Source organism: Lissotriton helveticus, chromosome 9 (genome assembly GCF_964261635.1).
Source record: "Lissotriton helveticus chromosome 9, aLisHel1.1, whole genome shotgun sequence".
Lineage (NCBI taxonomy): Eukaryota > Metazoa > Chordata > Amphibia > Caudata > Salamandridae > Lissotriton > Lissotriton helveticus.
This window is the reverse complement of record NC_136070.1, coordinates 97,144,730-97,164,762: the sequence shown is the minus strand read 5'-3', so window position 1 is coordinate 97,164,762 and position 20,033 is coordinate 97,144,730. Positions and strand designations below refer to the sequence as shown.

Genomic DNA, 20,033 nt, shown 5'->3' with positions numbered 1-20,033 from the left:
GGGCCTGTAGGAGTCGCACAAATTGGCCGCTTTGTCCGGCTTCAAGAGCATTACAATGAGTGGCTCCCTGAGTGTGGGAGGAAGGGTTTCAGTTTCGTATGCCTCCGCAAATACGGCAAATAACCTAGGGGCCAGCTCCTCAGCATAGGTCTGGTAGAACTCGCTCAGGAGCCCATCAAGGCCTTCTGCCTTACATGTCAGGAGAGACCTAATAGCAAACTTGACGTCCTCGACGTCGAATGGCTGCATGAGATATTCACGCTGACTGGCCGTCCGACAACCAACCCAGCACAACGTCTTCTTGGTAAGAGTTGACGTCTGCTGCTGGGGCTTGTGCCTGCTTCCCATATAGCCTAGAGTAGAAATCTAGCACCATTTTACTTATCTCTGGTGTGGTGAAATGTGGCTCTCCCTCCTCGTCCGGCATTTCAGTGATACATTCCTGACTCCGGGGCGCCGCCAACTTCTGCGCAAGGGAATGGCTTGGACTTCCCCCTCCCCATAATAGCGTGCCATGCTTTGACGCGATCTATGGGCCATCTCCTGGTCTACGGTTTCATTGTGCTCCGGAACCAGGTCACGTATCGCAGCTAGCTTTTCTGGGGCAAGATTCCACTCACATTCGTGCTCCAAAGTATAGATTTCCGCAGCAAGCGTACTAATTCTGCGGCGTAAGTCATTCAAACCCGAGCTCGCGCCCCAATACACACATCCAGTATCATGACCTTAAATGCTTACCACAATACTCCCACGCTGTCTACAGTGCCCTCATTTTCCTTAAAGTTGCTCATCGCCTCACCCACAGTGCACTTAAACACCTGGTCAGTCAGTGAAGTCTGTTGTAGTCGCCATTTGAGCAGGGGTCTTTTGCACTCATGGATGTCGAGCAGTTCTGGGTAGTGATCAGACAACGTCTTCACCAAATGGCGAACGTCAACCACCAATGTGTAGGCAACTTCTGAGGCAAGCCAGTAGTCTAGACGGGACCACATGCCGTGCACAGTAGATATAAAGGTGATTTCTCGTGCCCCAGGGTACCGCATCTGCCAGTCATCATTTATGTTCCGGGCCTCTAACACCCCTAATAAAGCATCTGTCGACAACCTATGCCGCAGGGCCCCTTTTCCCAATCAGTCTATTGTTAAATCAAGGCAATTATTGAAGTTGTCCCCCCCCCCCCCTCCCCTTGTTGGCGTGGCCGTGAGGCGGGGCTGGCTTTTTGTCCGTTTTCCCCATAGTAGGTAGCAGGCAAGATAACTGGGAGACAGCGACCTGTACAATGGGACTAGGCTAAGTAGGAGCACCCAAGTCACAACCACTGACAAATAACCTCCAGGATCGGGCACCAGTGTTCCAGTGGGGCCTACCACCCGATTTCTCCATCCCAACAGTGGGGAAAGACCTTCACGAGTGCACCTTCAGTGGAAACAGCGCTACTTCAGGGGTGGGCATTGGAGGTGACTGCGCTAGGCCAACAATAGATCCCCAGCCAAGCGGGAATCGTGCACGAGAAACCTCTGTCCAGTAGGCCCCGTGGAGCCAATGGCCCAGACACCACAAACTAGTGACTTCCACCGCTGATGCACTCTAGTGATAAATATACTTGTGCCAAATCTGAGTTTGGAGGATCACCTCTCTGCCGGGCTGCGAGTCCCAAGACCAGTCTCAGTCCAGTAGCGGAGGATGAAAGCAGACGAACTGGGGCGGTGTATAAGGAGCAGATCAGGCTCCCCAGCAGGGCAGGCATAACGAAGCTCACAGAAACTGGGCAATAGTCGCACCACTAGGCCTGATGCTAGTATGTGGCCGAGTCAGGCTGGCCCCAGCTCGCAGCACACCATACAGGAGGTGTCTGGCCAACTTGTGCACAAAGGAAATCAGGCAGCCTCAGCACAACAAACTCAGTGCTATCGGGGTGCCCCGCAAGGCAGGTTCAGCCTCCTCCGGGTCTCAACACTTTCCTGCAACTCCACAGGCGTCTCAGCAGCTGCACGTGGTGACCAGGCACACTTCTGGATGATCTTGCCGCATCGCAGCCCCTGAATGCTAGGGCAGGCAGCAGAATACAGCTCGATCTTCTGCCACAGCCCAGTGGCCGCCGCTTGCCTCCGTCTCACGGCAGATCGGCGCCACGTACCGGTTCACCACAGCGCTATGGCGGCCACCATTTTGGGTCCACGCCGTCCGGCCCTTCCACAATGGATTTCCACGCTATATTGCGGCGCTTGAATTTCGGGATGCCCCCCTCTCCACTCAGGGGTGTTTTGCCATGTAGGCCAGTAGTTTTTGATTCTTACAAGCGGATATTTGGCGGATCGAGGATCAGCCGAGCAGAGCTGCACTAAGGCACAGCCATCTCACCGTACGCCCTATAGCGCCCCCCACACATCTACTATATAGTCATTCAAGCTGGGAATGAGGTACAATTTGAGGCACTTAGTATTAAAACTTGTTTAGTACAGCAAGCTCTTCACCCTAGAAGGGTAAACACTATATAGTTCGTCCTGTCGCTTAGTTCCTACTAATCTGTAGGATCTGCACGCTTGTTGGACAAGATAAACTAGGGGCTTGGTGCCTAGACTGATTCAGGGCACCCCCAATATGTTGGCCTAGAAACCAGTTAGCTCAGTGCCACCGTAAGCTCCCCTAACTGTACCAGGGTGAAAATGGTTTCTGGCAACCACTGAACATGACAACTTTGATCCCTCGGGATGGAGGAAACAGTACAGAACCTTTCTCTCAGTCACTCATGCTCACTTATTGTCAGACAAGTTATGTTATGTTATGTTATGTTATTAATTTTTATAACGCGCACAGCTGCCCCAGCGAAGGGGCGTCCTGGCGCTTGAACAGATACTAAAACATAACACGAAGAGAAAGAAAGAGGACGACTAACCAAGTACAGAAAACAGGAAAGTTTTAATAGCACGTCTAAAAACGGTAAGATTATTCAGAGCACGGATGTGCACCGGGAGAGCATTCCACAGACCAGCGGCAAGCACTCGATAGGAGCGGCCACCCATCCTGCTAAGTTTAAAACGGGGGCAGACCGCAAGATGAAGAGCCTCCGATCTCAAGGACCTCAACGGGATATAGGGGATGAGCAAGTTCGCAAGTGCCGGCGGCGAAGAAAGCTTCATGATTTTAAAGGCCAAGCATAACGACTTGAACTTAATTCTTTGCCTAACCGGCAGCCAATGAAGGACAGAAATCGTGCTGGACACAGAACAATGTTTAGGAAGGCCAACAATGGCCCGAGCCGCAGCATTCTGTACCCTTTGAAGCCTGGATGCCTCAGCCTGGTTTATCCCCAACAGCAGCGCGCTGCCGTAGTCCAGCCGAGATAGAACCGTGGCTTGAACCACGCGCTGCCGGGTGGAAGAATCAAAAAACGTGAGGACCGGTCTTAAGCCTCGCAAAATACCGTAGCAGGTGGCTGCGACCTTCTTCGTGTGACTCGTAAAAGTAAGAGCCGGATCCATCCAAATTCCTAAATTCTTTACCTCGGAAACTGGAATGGGAGTGACGCCCAATTCAGGCGGCCACCACTGATCTCCCCAAAGCTCTGCATGTTTCCCCAACACCATAACTTCAGTTTTTTTGGCGTTCAGTTGTAAGCAATTGGTTCTTAACCAATTTGCTACGGCCACTAGTCCTGCTCGGAATCTAGGGACATCGACCTCAGGGTCTCCGCTCAGTGTCACCGCCAGCTGCGTATCGTCAGCATATGAGGTCATCGTCAAGCCCCATTGTTTGACGATCGCAGCTAGCGGTTTCACGTAGAGGTTGAACAAGGTTGGGCTCAACGAGGAGCCCTGAGGAACCCCCAGATCCAAAGGATGGAAAGTGGACTGGCCAGGTGGTATAGCCACTTTAAAGGACCGACCGGAGAGGAAAGAGCAGAACCACTGAAGAGCAGTCCCCGCTATACCAGCCTCCTCTAGGCGCCGAATTAGAACACGGTGGGACACAGTATCGAATGCGGCGCTCAGATCTAATAAAAGGAGCGCCGCCGTTCGCCCAGAGTCGAGCACCCCACGTAGGTGCTCGGTCATATAGAGCAAAGTGGTCTCGGTACTGTGTCCCGACCGGAAGCCATTCTGACTCGGGTCCAGAATATGGTTACGAGAAAGATGGTCAGATAAGATGGAATTTACGTGTGTCTCAATGACTTTGGCTATCCAGGGAAGAAGGGATATGGGGCGGTAGTTCTCAGGCAGGAGCGGGTCTGAATTTGCCTTCTTCAGAACAGGGGTGACTACCGCCTGCTTCCACGAGGAGGGGACCGTTCCAGAAGATAGCGACAAATTAACCAAGGAGAGTATCGGAGCACGACACCAGGGGGGGGAAATCCTGATTTGATCAGGCTTCAGCGGATCCAACGGAGAGCCAGATTTGATCCTGAGGCTCAGCATGTCAAAAGCCTCCGTAGACAGGTCCGGCAAGGAGGACAGAATCTCCACAGCCAGGGAGTTAGAGCCATCTGGCTCTGAGTCGGGCAGCGACAGGTCAAATCCTCGGTAGATAGTCTGCACTTTCTCTAAAAAGAAGGATGCCAGACTTTCACAATGGGCGTCGGTGCAGATTTCTGCCGAGGTAGCCCTTTTATTCAAAAGGTCTTTGAGGACCTTGAAAGTTAGTTTTGAGGGGTTGGTACTGGTTTGGAATTCCTGAGCATAGAATGCGGCACGAGTTCTGCAAATTGCCCTGTGATAGATCTTAAGTTTGGCAAAATAGGAGGACTTCAGACTAAGATCGTAAGCCTTCCTCCATTCCCTCTCAGCTTTCCGGCAGATTTTTTTAAGCTCGGCAAGAGTCGTTATACCACGGGCTCGGTACTTTAGTATAGTTCAAGTTCAGGCATTTATAAAGCGCACTACTCACCCAGAGGGTCTCAAGGCGCTAGGGGGAGGGGATCACTGTTTATCGAATAGCCAAGTTTTCAGTTCTTTTCTGAAGGAGATGTGATTCTGAGTAAGGCGGAGGTGGGTGGGGAGTGAGTTCCAGGTCTTGGCAGCCAGGAAGGAGAAGGATCTGCCACCCATGGTGGTTTTTCGGATGCGCGGGACTGCGGCGAGGGCTTGATTGAATGATCTTAGTTGGCGGGTGGGATAGTAGAAGGACAGTCGGGTGTTGAGGCATTCGGGTCCTAGATTATAAAGGGCCTTGTGTGCGTGGGTAAGAAGGCGGAAAGTGATTCTTTTGTTGACGGGAAGCCAGTGGAGGTTTTTTAAGTGACCGGTGATGTGTTCTTGGCGAGGGATGTCTAATATGAGTCTCGCTGATGCGTTTTGAATGCGCTGGAGCTTTTTCTGCAGTTTTGTTGTAATTCCGGCGTAGAGTGTGTTGCCATAGTCCAGTCGACTTGTGACCAGTGCATGGGTGACAGTCTTTCTTGTTTCGAGGGGGATCCAGCGGAAGATCTTTTTGAGAATGCGAAGGACGTTGAAGCAGGAGGACGATACAGCGTTGACTTGTCTGGACATTGAGAGGGAGGAGTCTAGAATGAAGCCAAGGTTACGTGCATGGTCTGTGGGTGTGGGCGCTGATCCCAAAGCGGACGGCCACCAGGAGTCGTCCCAAGCTGAGGGGGAGGATCCAAGGATGAGCACCTCCGTTTTGTCTGAGTTGAGTTTTAAGCGGCTCTGTTTCATCCATTCGGCTACTTCTTTCATACCTTTGTGAAGGTTGTTTTTGGCGGTGTTGGGGTCTTTGGTGAGGGAAAGGATAAGCTGGGTGTCGTCGGCGTAGGAGATGATGTTGAGGTTGTGTTGACGTGCGATGGAGGCGAGGGGACTCATGTAGACGTTGAAGAGGGTGGGACTGAGTGAGGAGCCTTGAGGTACGCCGCAGATGACTTCAGTGGACTCGGAGTAGAAAGGGGGGAGTCGGACTCTCTGGGTTCTTCCGGCTAGGAACGAGATGATCCAGTCCAAGGCTTTTCCTTGTATGCCGATGTTGTAGAGGCGTTGTATGAGGGTGTTGTGACAGACAGTGTCGAAGGCGGCGGAGAGGTCGAGTAGAATGAGGGCCACTGTTTCACCGTTGTCCAGGAGTGCTCGGATGTCGTCGGTCGCCGCAATGAGGGCGGTTTCGGTGCTGTGTTTGGCTCGGAAGCCGTTTTGTGAGGGATCCAGGGAGTTGTTGGATTCGAGGAAGGCTGCGAGTTGGCTGTTGACGGCTTTCTCGATGACTTTGGCCGGGAAAGGGAGGAGGGAAATGGGTCGGTAGTTTTTCAGTTCTGAGGGGTCTGCTGTTGGTTTTTTCAGAAGGGCGCTGAGTTCGGCGTGTTTCCATATTTCTGGAAAGGAGGCGGAGTTGAAGGAGCAGTTGATGACATCGCGGAGTTGGGGAGCGATGATGGAGTCAGCTTTGTTGAAGATGTAGTGGGGACAGGGGTCCGAGGGTGAGCCAGAGTGAATTGAGTTCATGAGGCAAATGGTATCTTCAATGGTGATTGGGTTCCAGGACTTGAGGTAGTTAGTTGGAGGGGTGGGAACAGAAGGGGGTGGGGTGAGTTGGTCATTGGGAGTATTCATGAAGCTGTTGTGGATGTCGGCGATTTTGTTGTAGAAGAAGGAGGATAGCGCATCGCAGAGGTCTTGGGAGTTAGTGATGTCGTTGGATGCTGCGGGAGGGTTGGTGAATTCTTTGACGATATTGAAGAGTTCCTTGCTGTTATGAGAGTTGTTGTCGAGACGGTCCTTGAATGCTGATTTCTTGGCGGATCGAATCAGTTGGTGGTGTTTGCGGGTAGCTGTCTTGAGGGAGGCCATGTTGTCTGAGGTTGGTTCTTTTCTCCAGTTCTTCTCCAGGGTGCGGCATGTCTTCTTGGATTTTTTAAGGTCGTCATTGAACCAGGGAGCCCTTTTGCTGAATGATTTCAACTGGTGTTTTTTCAGGGGTGCTAGTTCGTCCGCACTGTTGGTGATCCATTGCCTGAGGTTTGTGGCCGCTTGGTCTGGGTCCGTTGTTAGGGTGGGAGTGTTTTGGCTGAGTGATGTGAGGAGTTGGTCGGTGGTGATTTTGTTCCATTTTCTTCGGGGAATGGGTTGTGGACGGTTGTGGGTCAGGGTTGTTTTGTAGCTGAAGGGAACACAGCTGTGATCCGTCCAGTGGAGAGCAGTAGTATGATCGAAGGAGATGTGCTTGCTGGAGGTGAAGATAGGGTCGAGCGTGTGTCCGGCTGTGTGAGTGGGGGTGTTAACAAGTTGTTTGAGTCCAAGATTGGACAGGTTGTCCAGAAGGGTGGTGGTATTGTTGTCGAGAATGTTGTCAAGGTGGTAGTTGAGGTCTCCTAGGAGAATGTAGTTCTCGGATGCGAGGGCGTGCGGGCTGATGAAGTCAGTCATGTCGTCACTGAATTGAGATCGGGTGCCAGGGGGCCTGTAAATGAGGGTTCCTCTGAGTGTGGTCCTGGGGTCGGTGTGGATCTGGAAGTGGAGGTGTTCGGCGGTTGCAAGATTGTCGTCAGAGTAGGTTGTAATTTTGATGGTGTTTCTGTGGACGATGGCTATGCCTCCTCCAGTTTTGTTAATGGTGCGGTCTTTTCGAATGATCTTGTATGTCTCCGCTATGGCGATGTCGGGGGCAGAAGATGTATTCATCCATGTTTCAGTGAGGAAGGCGATGTCAGGAGATGTAGAGTCGATTAGGTCCAGAGTTCGGTTGCGTGTCTGTGGACCGAGCGGGTGTTCAGTAGGATGCATTTCAAGTCGTTGTGTTCGGAGCTGTGTGTGGAGGAAGTGTGTTTGGTGAGGGTCCTGACGCAGTTGAACTTACAGGAGAGGCAGGAGAATGGGCCGTGGGTACGTCCTGGGGTAGCTTGGCAGCAGAGTGGGGTGCGTCCGGCGTTGAGGGCGAGGAGAGTAGCGGCATCATAAGTTACTCTGGGGGGTTGGGAGCGGCATAGAGCAGGGGGACGGGCGCTGGGCGCGGTCCAGGCGCGGACGGGCGTAGACGGGCTTACCTTTGGCGCACCTTCGGCGCGACTGGGGCGCGGTCGCTGCGCGTGAACGCTGCGCGTTAGGGCATTGGTAATAAATGGATGGTGGAGGGGGCGGAGCGTGGGAGGGGCAGCAGCTGGGAGGAGGCGGTGGCGGGAGGAGGGGCGGACCATGTGAAAAACAACCACACAAAATGGAGGGTCAAAGGCGAGCACAGCCAGGGGCAGCAAATGCACAGCGTGAAAAGAGCCTTACACGCACAAATCAGCTGTAAAGTCTGAGTTACTGCCTCAGCGACGTCGCGCTGCTATTTAAATAAATAAGGCGACAGTGCGGCACAATTAAATAATTAAAGCGACAGTGCAGCGCAATTCAGAAAGTACAAATAAAATCGACAGTGCAGCGCTATGGAGCGACCGTGCAGCGCTAGCAATTAAATGAATGAAGGACAATGCAGCGTTAGGAGCTGAAATGCAGGAAAACAGAACGATACCAGCGTGTAGGTCAGCTGGAGCGTGGGGGAGCAACCGGACTGAATGAGGGTCCAGGCGGTCACCGTATGACACAGTATGACATTTTGACCAGCGCATTGGTATAAGGGAGTCGAGGGCATCCGAAATCCATTTGCAAAACAGTTCGTAACCTTGTTCCACATTCAAAATAGAGCTCAGGGGTTCCTTCTCCAGTAACCTATAAAACTCCTCAAGTTTAAGCTTGTGCCACTGCCTTTTAAAGATCAACCTATCCACCAATTTGAATGGCCGATGGACAGGAGACTTCCACCAACAGATGGTCAGTCCAGCCCACCGGAATCGGGTTGGACACCTTCGCCCTCTCAAGAGTAGTGAAAAAGGGATCCAGAATATGTCCCCCAGAATGAGTGGGAAGTGTAACTAATTGAACAAGTTGCAGTGCTTCAAGGTCCGCGAGCAGTGTGTCTATTACCGTGGACGCCCTACAATTGAAATGAATATTGAGGTCGCCCGTGATGTTAAAATTCGCACAGCTAGGCGCAAGAGAACTTACCATATCAGCAAGAGCAGCCTTAAAAACGGTGTCGTTGTCTGGAGGGCGGTAGATGAGGATACCGCTAAGCGTGAAATGATGACTAAAGGCCACTTTAAAAAGGGCACTCTCACAGGCTGGCAGACCAAGAAATTTCCATTCCGAGGGGAAGCACGATTTTACTGCCATGGCGATGCCACCTCCCCTCGTCGAACGGTTCAATGTGAACACCGTGTATTCCGATGGAAAGGTAAGGTTGAGGATGGCGGCATCAGAGTCCTGTAGCCATGTTTCGGTGAGGAAGAGTAGGTCGGGCGAATCCTTTACAATGAGGTCATGTACAAATTGGTGATGCTTGACCAATGACCTCACGTTCAGGTTCCAAATCCGAAGCACACGACCCGCGGTGTTATTACGCGTGGTCGGGACACTCTCTTCCAGAGCTCGAATCCTGGCCGGCTTGTCTAGAGACCAACTATTGCAGGCACATACATGTGGGCCGGATAGGGGGTCCACCGGATGACACCGACAAACAACGACCCTACCCGCAATGGACAACAGCTCATCCAGAGTATAACTGAGTATCGGTGACGCCTGCATGCTAGTAATCGAGGTTTGTGCCCAGAGCCCTGCCGCGGCACGCGCTTCCTCGTCGCTGACGGGCGCAGACGGGCAGGACTCTGGCACGACTCAGGCTATGCGAAGGCGCCCCGACTGCGCGTCCCGCTGCGCGGGAGAGGGCGACTTTAAATAGGCGCTCCGAGCAACAGTGCGAGCGCGAGGACGCTCAAAGATGCCGCCCGCCGGGATGGGCAGAGCCCAAAGCAAGATGGCGCCCAAGCAGGACCACCCCCGGGACCCGGACCCACCAAAGCGGCGGTGATGTTCTCTCAATTAAATGCGGTGAGAGGGAGGGGGAATGCCCAACCTAGACCCGCTAAAAGCAGGGGAGAAATAAAGTAAGCTAACGCAAATATGGCAAACCAGGAAAGTATTAAAAACACAAGCGCTAGCAGCAGCGTGAGCGCAGCAGTGCACGTACCTGTTCAGGCAGCAAGCAGCTGCGAGTCCGCCTTAAATAGGTATACAGAGATATATACAAGTATACAGAGAATACACAGTGGGACGTTTTCAATATATTTATTGAACTGTTATTCTTGTATAAAATACATGTGCTGCAATGATTAATAGACAGAAGCAGATAAAGGTGATTAAAAGCACCAAAAGCGTGAATAGTAGATATAGTTCTGCCATGGTGCTAAACCAGAGTATATATGCAGGCATATCAAACCAGGCAGTAATCGAGCATTCTCCTACTATGCAAACCCTACTCTAAGTGTACCTAAAGTGTGTGTAGGTGTGGGGCCAATAATCCCCCCATGGGACGATCCAACCGCATTATCTGATGTGAGCTAATGAAGGACCCCATCTCGGTGATGAACTGAACACCCCTCACGAGATGTCAGACCGCTGCGTGGTGATTTATCAGCATGCAAGGACCTTCGATGTCAGCTGAAACGCCTCCTCTCCTTGTCTATCGGAATACTCATCTTTTTATAACAGTAAGGAGCCTTGCAAATTGGATATAGATTAGTGATGGTATGGATATGTAGATAGCCTTGTCGCCCCTGGATGAAAATGGAGATGACATTTGTACATAGTGCAAGAAGATACCTTGTACATGATTTTCAGGGCATTGTGATATTATTGTGCAAAGCTAGATGTGTAAAAAAGTTTAGTTTTAGGGAAACTAATGCAACATTGTCACACATGCAAATATTTGCAAAAGATTACTGCTGAAAAATAGCACACTGTAAGAAATAAACTTCTCTTCCAGGGGATCCTCATCAATAGTCATAAGCATTAGAATATTCCCGCCCATGTGCGGGACCCCGGAAACACTATATTATATGTGCCCCACATATATATATACACTCATATAATATATATATATATATATATATATATATATATATATATATATATATATATATATATATAAAAACATGCAATAGCAGCCAAATAAAGAACAGAGCTGAAATATGCTGTAAAGAATTTCCACCATACATGAGCAATAAGCATTATAAACATGAGAAAACAACACAAGGTTTGTTTCAGAAACTGTTTTAATGCTCAGAAAGCAGTAGAAATTCTCATAACTCACTGGAAGCATAGAAAGCTCCCAGGCTGCATTGCAAACAGTCTAAAAAGACTGAAAAGCTAACCTGTAGTTGCATAGCAATAAACTGACACCGTGCCTTTAAGGCACCCATGACCCCCAGTATCCCATCATGCCTCAGGGGTGACAGTTAGGTCAGTTGTTCTTTCCGGCTCCTTCAGAGAAGGACCCTGGTTACACAGCATCTAGTCAAGAAAGATACTGTCTTTTTCAGTCAGTTTGGTGAACATTTTCTCCTGAGAATGCCTTCACTCTTTGACAAATGTCCTTCTTGTGGCAACATGAAGGCCAAATCAGACAACCACGACGTCTGTATCCTGTGTCTGCCTGAAGATCATGATCCAGGCACCTGGCCTCATTGTGAACACCTGTCAGGAAGAACTCTAAAGGACAGGGAGAGGATTCGCATTTATGGCCTAGCTCATAGGTCATCAAGAGGAAGATCTCCGGTGAAGAAGGGCTCCAAGAAGACTCATACATCTTCCAGAAAGAAGTCTTCACACCCTTCACCTTCAGCGTCGGGCTCGGCGCTGAGAAAAGAACCACCGGTGGATCATTCACCGTCTAAACTACCGTCGACGGCGGGCTCGCCGTCGAAGAGAAGACCAGGTACGTCGACGACGTCAAAGGATCCAGTTCCATCGTCGAAATCCCCTCCGCCGGCGTCAACCGGGCGACGTCCGACGTCGAGGAAGGGAACTCCGCCGCCGTCAACCGGGCGACGGTCGGCGTCGAGATCCAAGACCCCTCCGCCGTCGTCAACCAGGCGACGGCCGGCGTCAAGGGAGGTCACCCCTCCGCCGACGTCATCCAGACGACGACCGGCGTCGAGAATTGTGACTCCTCCGCCGTCGTCGAAGAAACGGCGTTCGGCGTCGAGGACAAAGACCCCTCCGCCGTCGACAGGGAAAAGTCGATCGGCGTCGAGGAGGCAGTCTCCGTCGGTGTCTCGTCAGCTCTCGGCATCGAGGGTGCCCAATACCCCTCCGCCGTCGTCGCACAGACTTTCGACGTCAAACTCCGTCGACGGCTGATCATCACCGTTCGACTTCGAGAGAAAGACCTCTGTCGACGACTGGACATCGTCACTCGACGTCGAGGCAGAGAGCTCCGTCGACGACAGGACATCGTCGTTCGACGTCGAGACAAAGACTTCCGTCGACGACTGGGCATCGTCGTTCGACGTCGAGAGAGAGGGCTCCGTCGACGGCCGGTACTCGCCGCTCGACGTCGAGACAGGGAACTCCGTCGGCGGCTGATCATCGCCGCTCGACGTCGAGAGACCATACATCCTCGCACAGACAATCAAAGACAAGATTGTTTGATCCGCCGACTCCCCGAAAGCACTCGACGACGAGGGAAGATCGCTCGACGTCGAGGTGTTCAGATGTGGTTATGGTAACGGAGTCAGCTTCCCGTCATTCCACTTCAAGGTCCTCTGGCACCTCAACTGCATCTTCGAAGTCCAGAAGTCCTGTGCGCAAATCTCCTGAGCGTCGGACAGACCCTTGGGCGGATAAAGTCAGACTGTCACCTAGATGGTACAGATCTTTGGACCATTGGAGAGATTCTGGTGCTGCAAAACGTATGCAGGACTATGCCAGCTCACAGCACAGGTCTCCTCTTCAGGATCTGGTAGAGGAGATGGACAAGCATAGTCCTCCCAGGCGCAAATCTCCTGTGAGAACACCAACCAAATCTCCCAGAAGGCCCCGATCTCCCAGAAAAGAACCAGAGGATCGAGTCAGGTCTCGCTCTCCTAGACGGGAAGAGCGTTCGAAAAGATCAAAAGAGAGGAGGCACAGTGTTCACCGTAGACGTCGACAAACTCCGTCTACTTCATCTACCTCTTCTACCAAGTCTTCCAAGAGGGACTACTCCCCTACGTTGACGGACAGTCCTACGTCCAGATCCTCCCCAGTGGATGACATTGGCACGTATCTGGATGTCTTGCAAAGAGGAGCTCAGAAGCTGAGCATTGAAATGTCTGTCCCTCAGGTTACAACGACAGTCATTTTCGAGACTTTACACAAAAAAGCGATCTCCCGTCCTCTACTGCCATTAGTCCCGGGGATTATGGATCATGTCAAGGAGGTATTCCTAACTCCGGCGGCTATCAGAGCGGTGCCAGCCGCATTCAGAAGAAATACAAACCGGCCTCTTCTGACCCGGTTTTTGTAAGATCTGACCCTCCAGCGGACTCTGTAATTGTGGCAGCAGCGAGGAAGACACACGCAGTTGCCGGTTCCTCTTCAGTCCCACCAGACAAGGACAGCAAGACTCAAGACTCCTGGGGTCGCAAAGTTTGCAACTCAGCTGCTTCGATTCTTAAGGTTTCTAGTGCGGCTGCGCTTCTGGGTCGATACGACAGAGCCTTATGGGACTCTATGGAAAGGTTCAAAGCCAAGCTGCCAAAAGAAGACCAGCAGGATTTTGAAGAGACCGTGACTGAAGGATGTCTGGTGGCGAATCAGATGATAAGCACGGCTGCGGATGGTGCTGTCCTTGCGGCGCATTCCTATTCACATGGGGTTTGTGCCAGGAGGTCGGCATGGTTGCGCCGTACAGGCCTGAAGCCGGATGCTCAGCATCGCATCCTTAATCTCCCCTTTTCGGGTACCGCTCTCTTCGGGGAGCATGCTGACGAGGAAATGACCCGAATGAAGACGGAGCTGGACACAGTGAAAGCGGTGGGCGTGGAGAAGAAGAAAGAATTCAAGCGCCGCTTCAAGTCCAACAGGGGGAGAGGGGCTCAACAGAGGGTTCAAACCCCTCAGTGGTCCCAAAATAAGAACCAAGGGAAACCCCAGTTTCGAGGTAAACCTGGCAGAGGTAGAGGAGGTCATCAACAATCCTCTAACACCACAAGAGGAGGAAAAGCCTGAGCAGTGGCTTCCTCTGGTGCCGTTACCCACTCCAGTGGGAGGAAGTGCTTCACAACACCTGGCAGAGTGGGTCAGCATCACAAAGGATCAGTGGGTGCTGAATATACTGCGCAATGGATACAAACTACGTTTCCGTGCGCCTCCAAAGAACATCCCTCCAAAGAGCGCTTACCCTCACCAACTAAGCTTGCTTCGAAGAGAGGTAAAAGTCCTACTACTAAAAAGAGCGATAGAGGAGGTTCCTCTCGCTCAAAGAGGAAAGGGAGTTTACTCCAGGTACTTTCTTGTCCCCAAAAAAGATCAGGAGGACCAGTTCAGACCAATACTCGATCTACGACTTCTAAACAAGGTCATCATCAGGGAAAAGTTCCGCATGTTGGCGCTTCACCAAATATGCCCACATTTTCAAGTCGGGGATTGGATGTGTTCGGTGGACCTGCAAGATGCGTACTTTCACATCCCTATTGCTCTACAACATCGCAAGTACTTGAGGTTTGTCGTAGGGAACAAACACTATCAGTACACAGTGCTACCCTTCGGTCTCAAGTCCGCACCACGAGTCTTCACCAAATGCATGGCAGTGGTGGCGGCTTTTCTTCACAAGAAGGGGCTCTTCATCTACCCATACCTGGACGACTGGCTCCTAAAAGGTCCATCTCCAGTGCAGGTAAAACACGATCTACATCTGTGTCTACTCCAGTTGCACAGGCTCGGCCTCCATGTGAATCTGGAGAAGTCAGTCCAGCGGCCTACACAGTCAATTCACTACCTAGGCTCCGTTCTGGACACAAAAGTGGGAAAAGCGTTTCCTTCGGAGGAGAGACTTTTTTCCATGAACCAGAAATGTGGAATCCTGCTAGAATCTCGGCTTCCAACAGCCCGACAAGTGGCATCCCTGCTGGGTTTCATGGCATCCTGCATCTTTCTCATCCCAAACGCCAGGCTGAGAATGCGTCCTCTTCATTAGGCTCTGGAGGATCAATGGGACCAGGCGACAGGTCTTTGGGAGGATCGCATCAAGCTCTCCCAAGCGACGAAAGAGGCCATCAAATGGTGGACACGGAGAAAGAATTTGCTGGTGGGGGTTCGGTTTCACCAGCCTCTTCCAACCCAGTCGATAGTGACGGATGCCTCTCTGCAAGGTTGGGGAGCGCACATGGGTCCGCTTCAAATTCAAGGCCAGTGGTCTGCGCAGGAGCAGACATACCACATCAATATGCTGGAACTCAGAGCGGTATTCCTGGCTCTCAAAGCTTTTTTCCCAGCGATAGAGTCCAACTCAGTCCTAGTTCAGACGGACAATACGACCACCATGTTCTATCTGAACAAACAAGGAGGCACAAGGTCTCGCCCTCTGTCTCGAGAGGCTCAGGCAATCTGGCTTTGGCTCCTCTCTCGAGGCCTTACGGTAGTGGCAGTACACCTTCCAGGCGAGTTGAACGTAAAAGTAGACGCACTCAGCAGGCACTTCGAAGATCAGCCAGACTGGGTGCTAAACGACGAAGTAGTAGAAGAGCTTTTTCATTGCTGGGGTCGTCCAACCATAGATTTGTTTGCAGACGACGAAAACTCCAAATGCCACGCCTTCGCGTCCAGGTTCCACCGGCCAGGGACTCAGGGGAATGCTCTACTGATGGATTGGTCAGGGACATTCGCTTACGCGTTTCCTCCCCTGGCTCTGATTCCGAGAGTAGTTTCCAAGCTCTGCAGGTCGAACATGGAAATGATCCTGATAGCTCCGGATTGGCCGCGGCAGTGGTGGTACCCGGATCTTCTACATCTGTCTGTGTGTCCACACAGACGACTCCCTTGCAGGCCGGACCTGTTGAGCAAGATGAACGGGAGGATAATGCATCCCAACCTCCCTTCACTGAACCTAACAGCATGGCTCCTGAGGTCCTGCAATACGGACATTTAAACTTGCCTCCTGAGTGCATGAACATTTTAAAAGAGGCTATGAGACCTTCCACGAGAGCGTCCTATGCGTTCAAGTGGAAGAGGTTTTTCTTATGGTGTAGGGATCATCACCTTGATCCGACTAAAGGACAGGAGGACGTCATCTTGCCATACCTCCTTTCCCTAGCGACTGCTGGTTTAAAATACGCTTCTATTAGGGTGCATTTGTCAGCCATAGTAGCATACAGAAAATCCCTGATCAGGTTTCTTTCTTTGAGGTTCCAGTGGTTAAGGACTTCCTCCAGGGGTTGAAAAAAGTGTATCCCCCTGTGCGAAATCCTTCTCCATGGGAATTGAACCTGGTTCTATCCAGGTTAATGTCACCGCCTTTTGAGCCCATCCACAAGGCCTCTTTGCAACATCTCTCTTCGAAGGCGGCCTTTTTGGTGGCCATTACCTCTGCTCGCAGAGTCAGCGAGATTCAAGCTCTCTGTGCGAAAGAACCTTATACTGTCTTTCATCACAATAGGGTAGTCCTAAGGGCTCATCCAGCTTTCTTGCCTAAAGTCATTTCTGATTTTCATATAAATCAGTCCATTTCCCTCCCTTCGTTTTTTTCCAAATCCTACGACCCCGGCCGAGCGGTCACTTCACTCCTTAGATCTTAAGAGAGTGCTCAAGTTCTATTTGGAAATGACCAAAGGGATTAGGAAAACGGATCAACTGTTTGTGAACTATGGTTCAATGCGAACAGGTTTTCCAGCGGCCAAGAGGTCCATCGCGAGATGGATTGTCTCTTGCATTAAATTGGCTTATCAGCTTGCAGACAAGCCTTTGTTGCAGTCACCCAAAGCGCATTCCACTAGAGGGAAGGCCGCTACAGTAGCCTTCTTGCACGACATTCCAATGTCGGAGATTTGCAAGGCTGCGACTTGGAAATCAGTTCATACCTTTACGAGACATTACTGTCTCGAGTCTGATTCCCGGGCCGATACTCAAGTAGGACAAGCCTCTTTGAGGAATCTATTTGGGTAGCCTACGGCCTGTACAAGCTTAGTAGTTACTAGGCTTAATATGGTTATTACTGTATTGTTACTCCTTTGCCCGCAGGGAGATGAGGTGAGGCTCGCTATTCTATTCTAATGCTTATGACTATTGATGAGGATCCCCTGGAAGAGAAGGATTAGTTACTTACCTGTAATCCTAGTTCTCTTCCAGGGGTAGGGGTATCCTCATCAAAGTCATAAGCAACCCTCCCGCCTCCCCGGGCAAAGGACATTCTTTAATAAGGAGATATTGTTAACCTATTTGTTACTGGGTTTATTTTCAGTCTCCGAAAAGAACAACGGACCTAACTGTCACCCCTGAGGCATGATGGGATACTGGGGGGTCATGGGTGCCTTAAAGGCACGGTGTCAGTTTATTGCTATGCAGCAACAGGTTAGTTGTTCAGTCTTTTTAGACTGTGTGTTTGCAATGCAGCCTGGGAGCTTTCTATGCTTCCAGTGAGTTATGAGAATTTCTACTGCTTTCTGAGCATTAAAACAGTTTCTGAAACAAACCTTGTGTTGTTTTCTCATGTTTATAATGCTTATTGCTCATGTATGGTGGAAATTCTTTACAGCATATTTCAGCTCTGTTCTTTATTTGGCTGCTATTGCATGTATGTATATATATATATATATATATATATATATATATTATATATGAGTGTATACATATATATATATATATATATATATATATATATATATATGTGTGGGGCACATATAATATAGTGTTTCCGGGGTCCCGCACATGGGCGGGAATATTCTAATGCTTATGACTTGATGAGGATACCCCTGGAAGAGAACTAGGATTACAGGTAAGTAACTAATCCTTCTTCACTACGTGGGCCTAACTCGGTAATATAACAGTGCACATTGTCAGTTTAAAATAGATTGGTGCTTCAATAGAAACTAGTCCTTATCTGAATATTTACCTGTTTTGCATCTTTTCTAGATTTACATGAACCAGGGTTTAATTTGAGCTGGTGGTTGCAAGTGGGGGTCAGATTTTCACCCAAAGCAAGAGACAGAAAAGCAAGAAGGGTGCAGAAAGAAGAAAACAGAGCCTGAAAAAGAGTGGGAAAATAACCTTCTAGAGTGGTATAAAGGGACAGGCTGTTGCTGGTGGCGGACAAATGTGGTATGAGATGGAATAAAGACCGCACAGACTTGTTATTCTACACCCCTGATATGCTGAACCACATCACTTAGAAATTAAGCATCGAATGCAACCTTCACATCTATTGGGAGGGTAAATACTTAGTTAGTTTGCCATTTGTAGAGCGCATGGTTACACCACCAGTGTGTCCCCGCGCTGAGACGGTTCCTCGTAAAGGAAACAGGCGACAGTTACATACCTTGCCCGGCAACTGTATTTAGTGTGAAGTTGTGAAAAGCCATGTCTTCAGTTTGCGAAATCTAGTTTTGCATTGTGAGGAGACACGTGGAAGAACACTTCAAGTTATATTACCACACAAAACAAACACTTTTGATGTATTTGAAGCCTAACCATTGCATTGCTGAATAATGCACAGCGTGTGAATCTAGAATCATTTCATTTGCAAATATATTGATATAGGCAAGTAACTAGTTTGATTTCTGATGCATGCTTTCCCCGCATTAAATACTTAATCTGTTGCTGCCTGGTGTAAGATCCATACACTTGGCACAAACTTGCCAAAGAATCCCATGTACATTTCTGAGTATTTTATTGATAGATGCTGTATTATTTAATGTGTTTACTATTATGTTTCCTACAGAGTCCTCATAGCTTGCCATCACGCAACAGTGGAAGCCCTAAGTTCGCAGTGAAGACACGGCAAGCTTTTTATCTCCACACAACAAAGCTGACAAGGATAGCAAGACGTCTGTGCCGAGATATTTTGCATCCCTTGTATGCTGCAAGACACCCGTATATACCAATCAACACTGCAGCGATCAAAGCCGAATGTACGTTTTTAACTGTTCCATGAGATAGTTCTGCTTTCAGTATAAATAGGGTTTGAAGTGATTGGAGCGAAAAAAACCTTTACGGTTAACATTAGCATATTTTTAATGTGTAAGCTTGTAACTTCCTTTTTAGCCCAAGTCATGGTAGAGCTTGGGAATATATTTTACATTTTCAGGATAGTATTTCCTGTTTGTTTACCATTAAGTCTGAAAACTGGGCATTTTTGTATCATTAAAAAGGTCATTGCGAATTTCACTGATAAAATGAATTTAACAAGAAAAATATAAGCACTATATTACAGGCATGTATGAGCAGCTCCTGTCCGGAATTACATACCTTTGTGGGCACTGTGAATTTAAACAAATGTTTCTCTAAATATATGTAACCATATTATTGCTTTCTAATCTTTCACAGGTACAACACGATTACCAGAAGCAGCTAAGAGCCCTTTGATATTGAAGCAAATTGTTCGAAAGCCTTTAGAGACAGTGCTGCGATATATAGGTGAAATAAATATACATAAGTTTGCATATTGTGGTAGTTTTTTCCATTAATTGCTCAAAGTGATTTAAGTCATTATGCCTTGCTTCTCAGCTAGTTGCTTATGCCACACACTGAACCAGAAAAGGGGTCCCCCAAAAAGTCACTTCAAATTCTGTGATGAGCTTCAGCGTGAGTGCAAGTCACCAAACATCCAAGCCCAGTTTCAGTATTTTTTTTTTAAATTATTGCAATACAGAGGCAAGTCTAAGTGCCTCCCTTTTTTGCTGTTTTCTTCCTTTGTGCTATGCATAATTTCGTTTATTTTACCAACCATGTCCCCCCAACCCCCTAAATTATCTCTATGCATGCTTGTTATGTGCTTCAACCCATACATTGAGTGTTGGCGACTCCTAATGGGGATAATTTTTCAATCTAACTTTCATCTAGTCAGTTCTTCCTCATTGAATCTTCAATGATTGTCATTCCATTCGATTTTACAACACGTTTTTTGTAAATACTTTAAAAAACAAATGTTACTAATGCATATTGGGGCTAGTCAGTCAGTCAGTCAAAAGCACTTTATTTGATTAATTAAAATCATAAAAGCAAAAATGTGACAATTCATTACTTCCTGTACATACA

At 49.3% G+C, this 20,033-nt stretch overlaps 1 protein-coding gene across 6 annotated transcripts in view; it reads left to right on the top strand.

Moving 5' to 3' along the window:
• The window catches only part of MTA1 (metastasis associated 1), a 761,697-nt gene that overhangs the window by 525,381 nt on the left and 216,283 nt on the right, over window positions 1-20,033 (top strand). For all 6 annotated transcript variants that reach the window (XM_078659566.1, XM_078659564.1, XM_078659562.1 and 3 more), the window contains exons 14-15: window positions 18,718-18,907; window positions 19,323-19,412. In XM_078659566.1, the coding sequence (XP_078515692.1) occupies window positions 18,718-18,907; window positions 19,323-19,412 (280 nt within the window). The remainder of the gene's footprint in view (window positions 1-18,717; window positions 18,908-19,322; window positions 19,413-20,033) is intronic.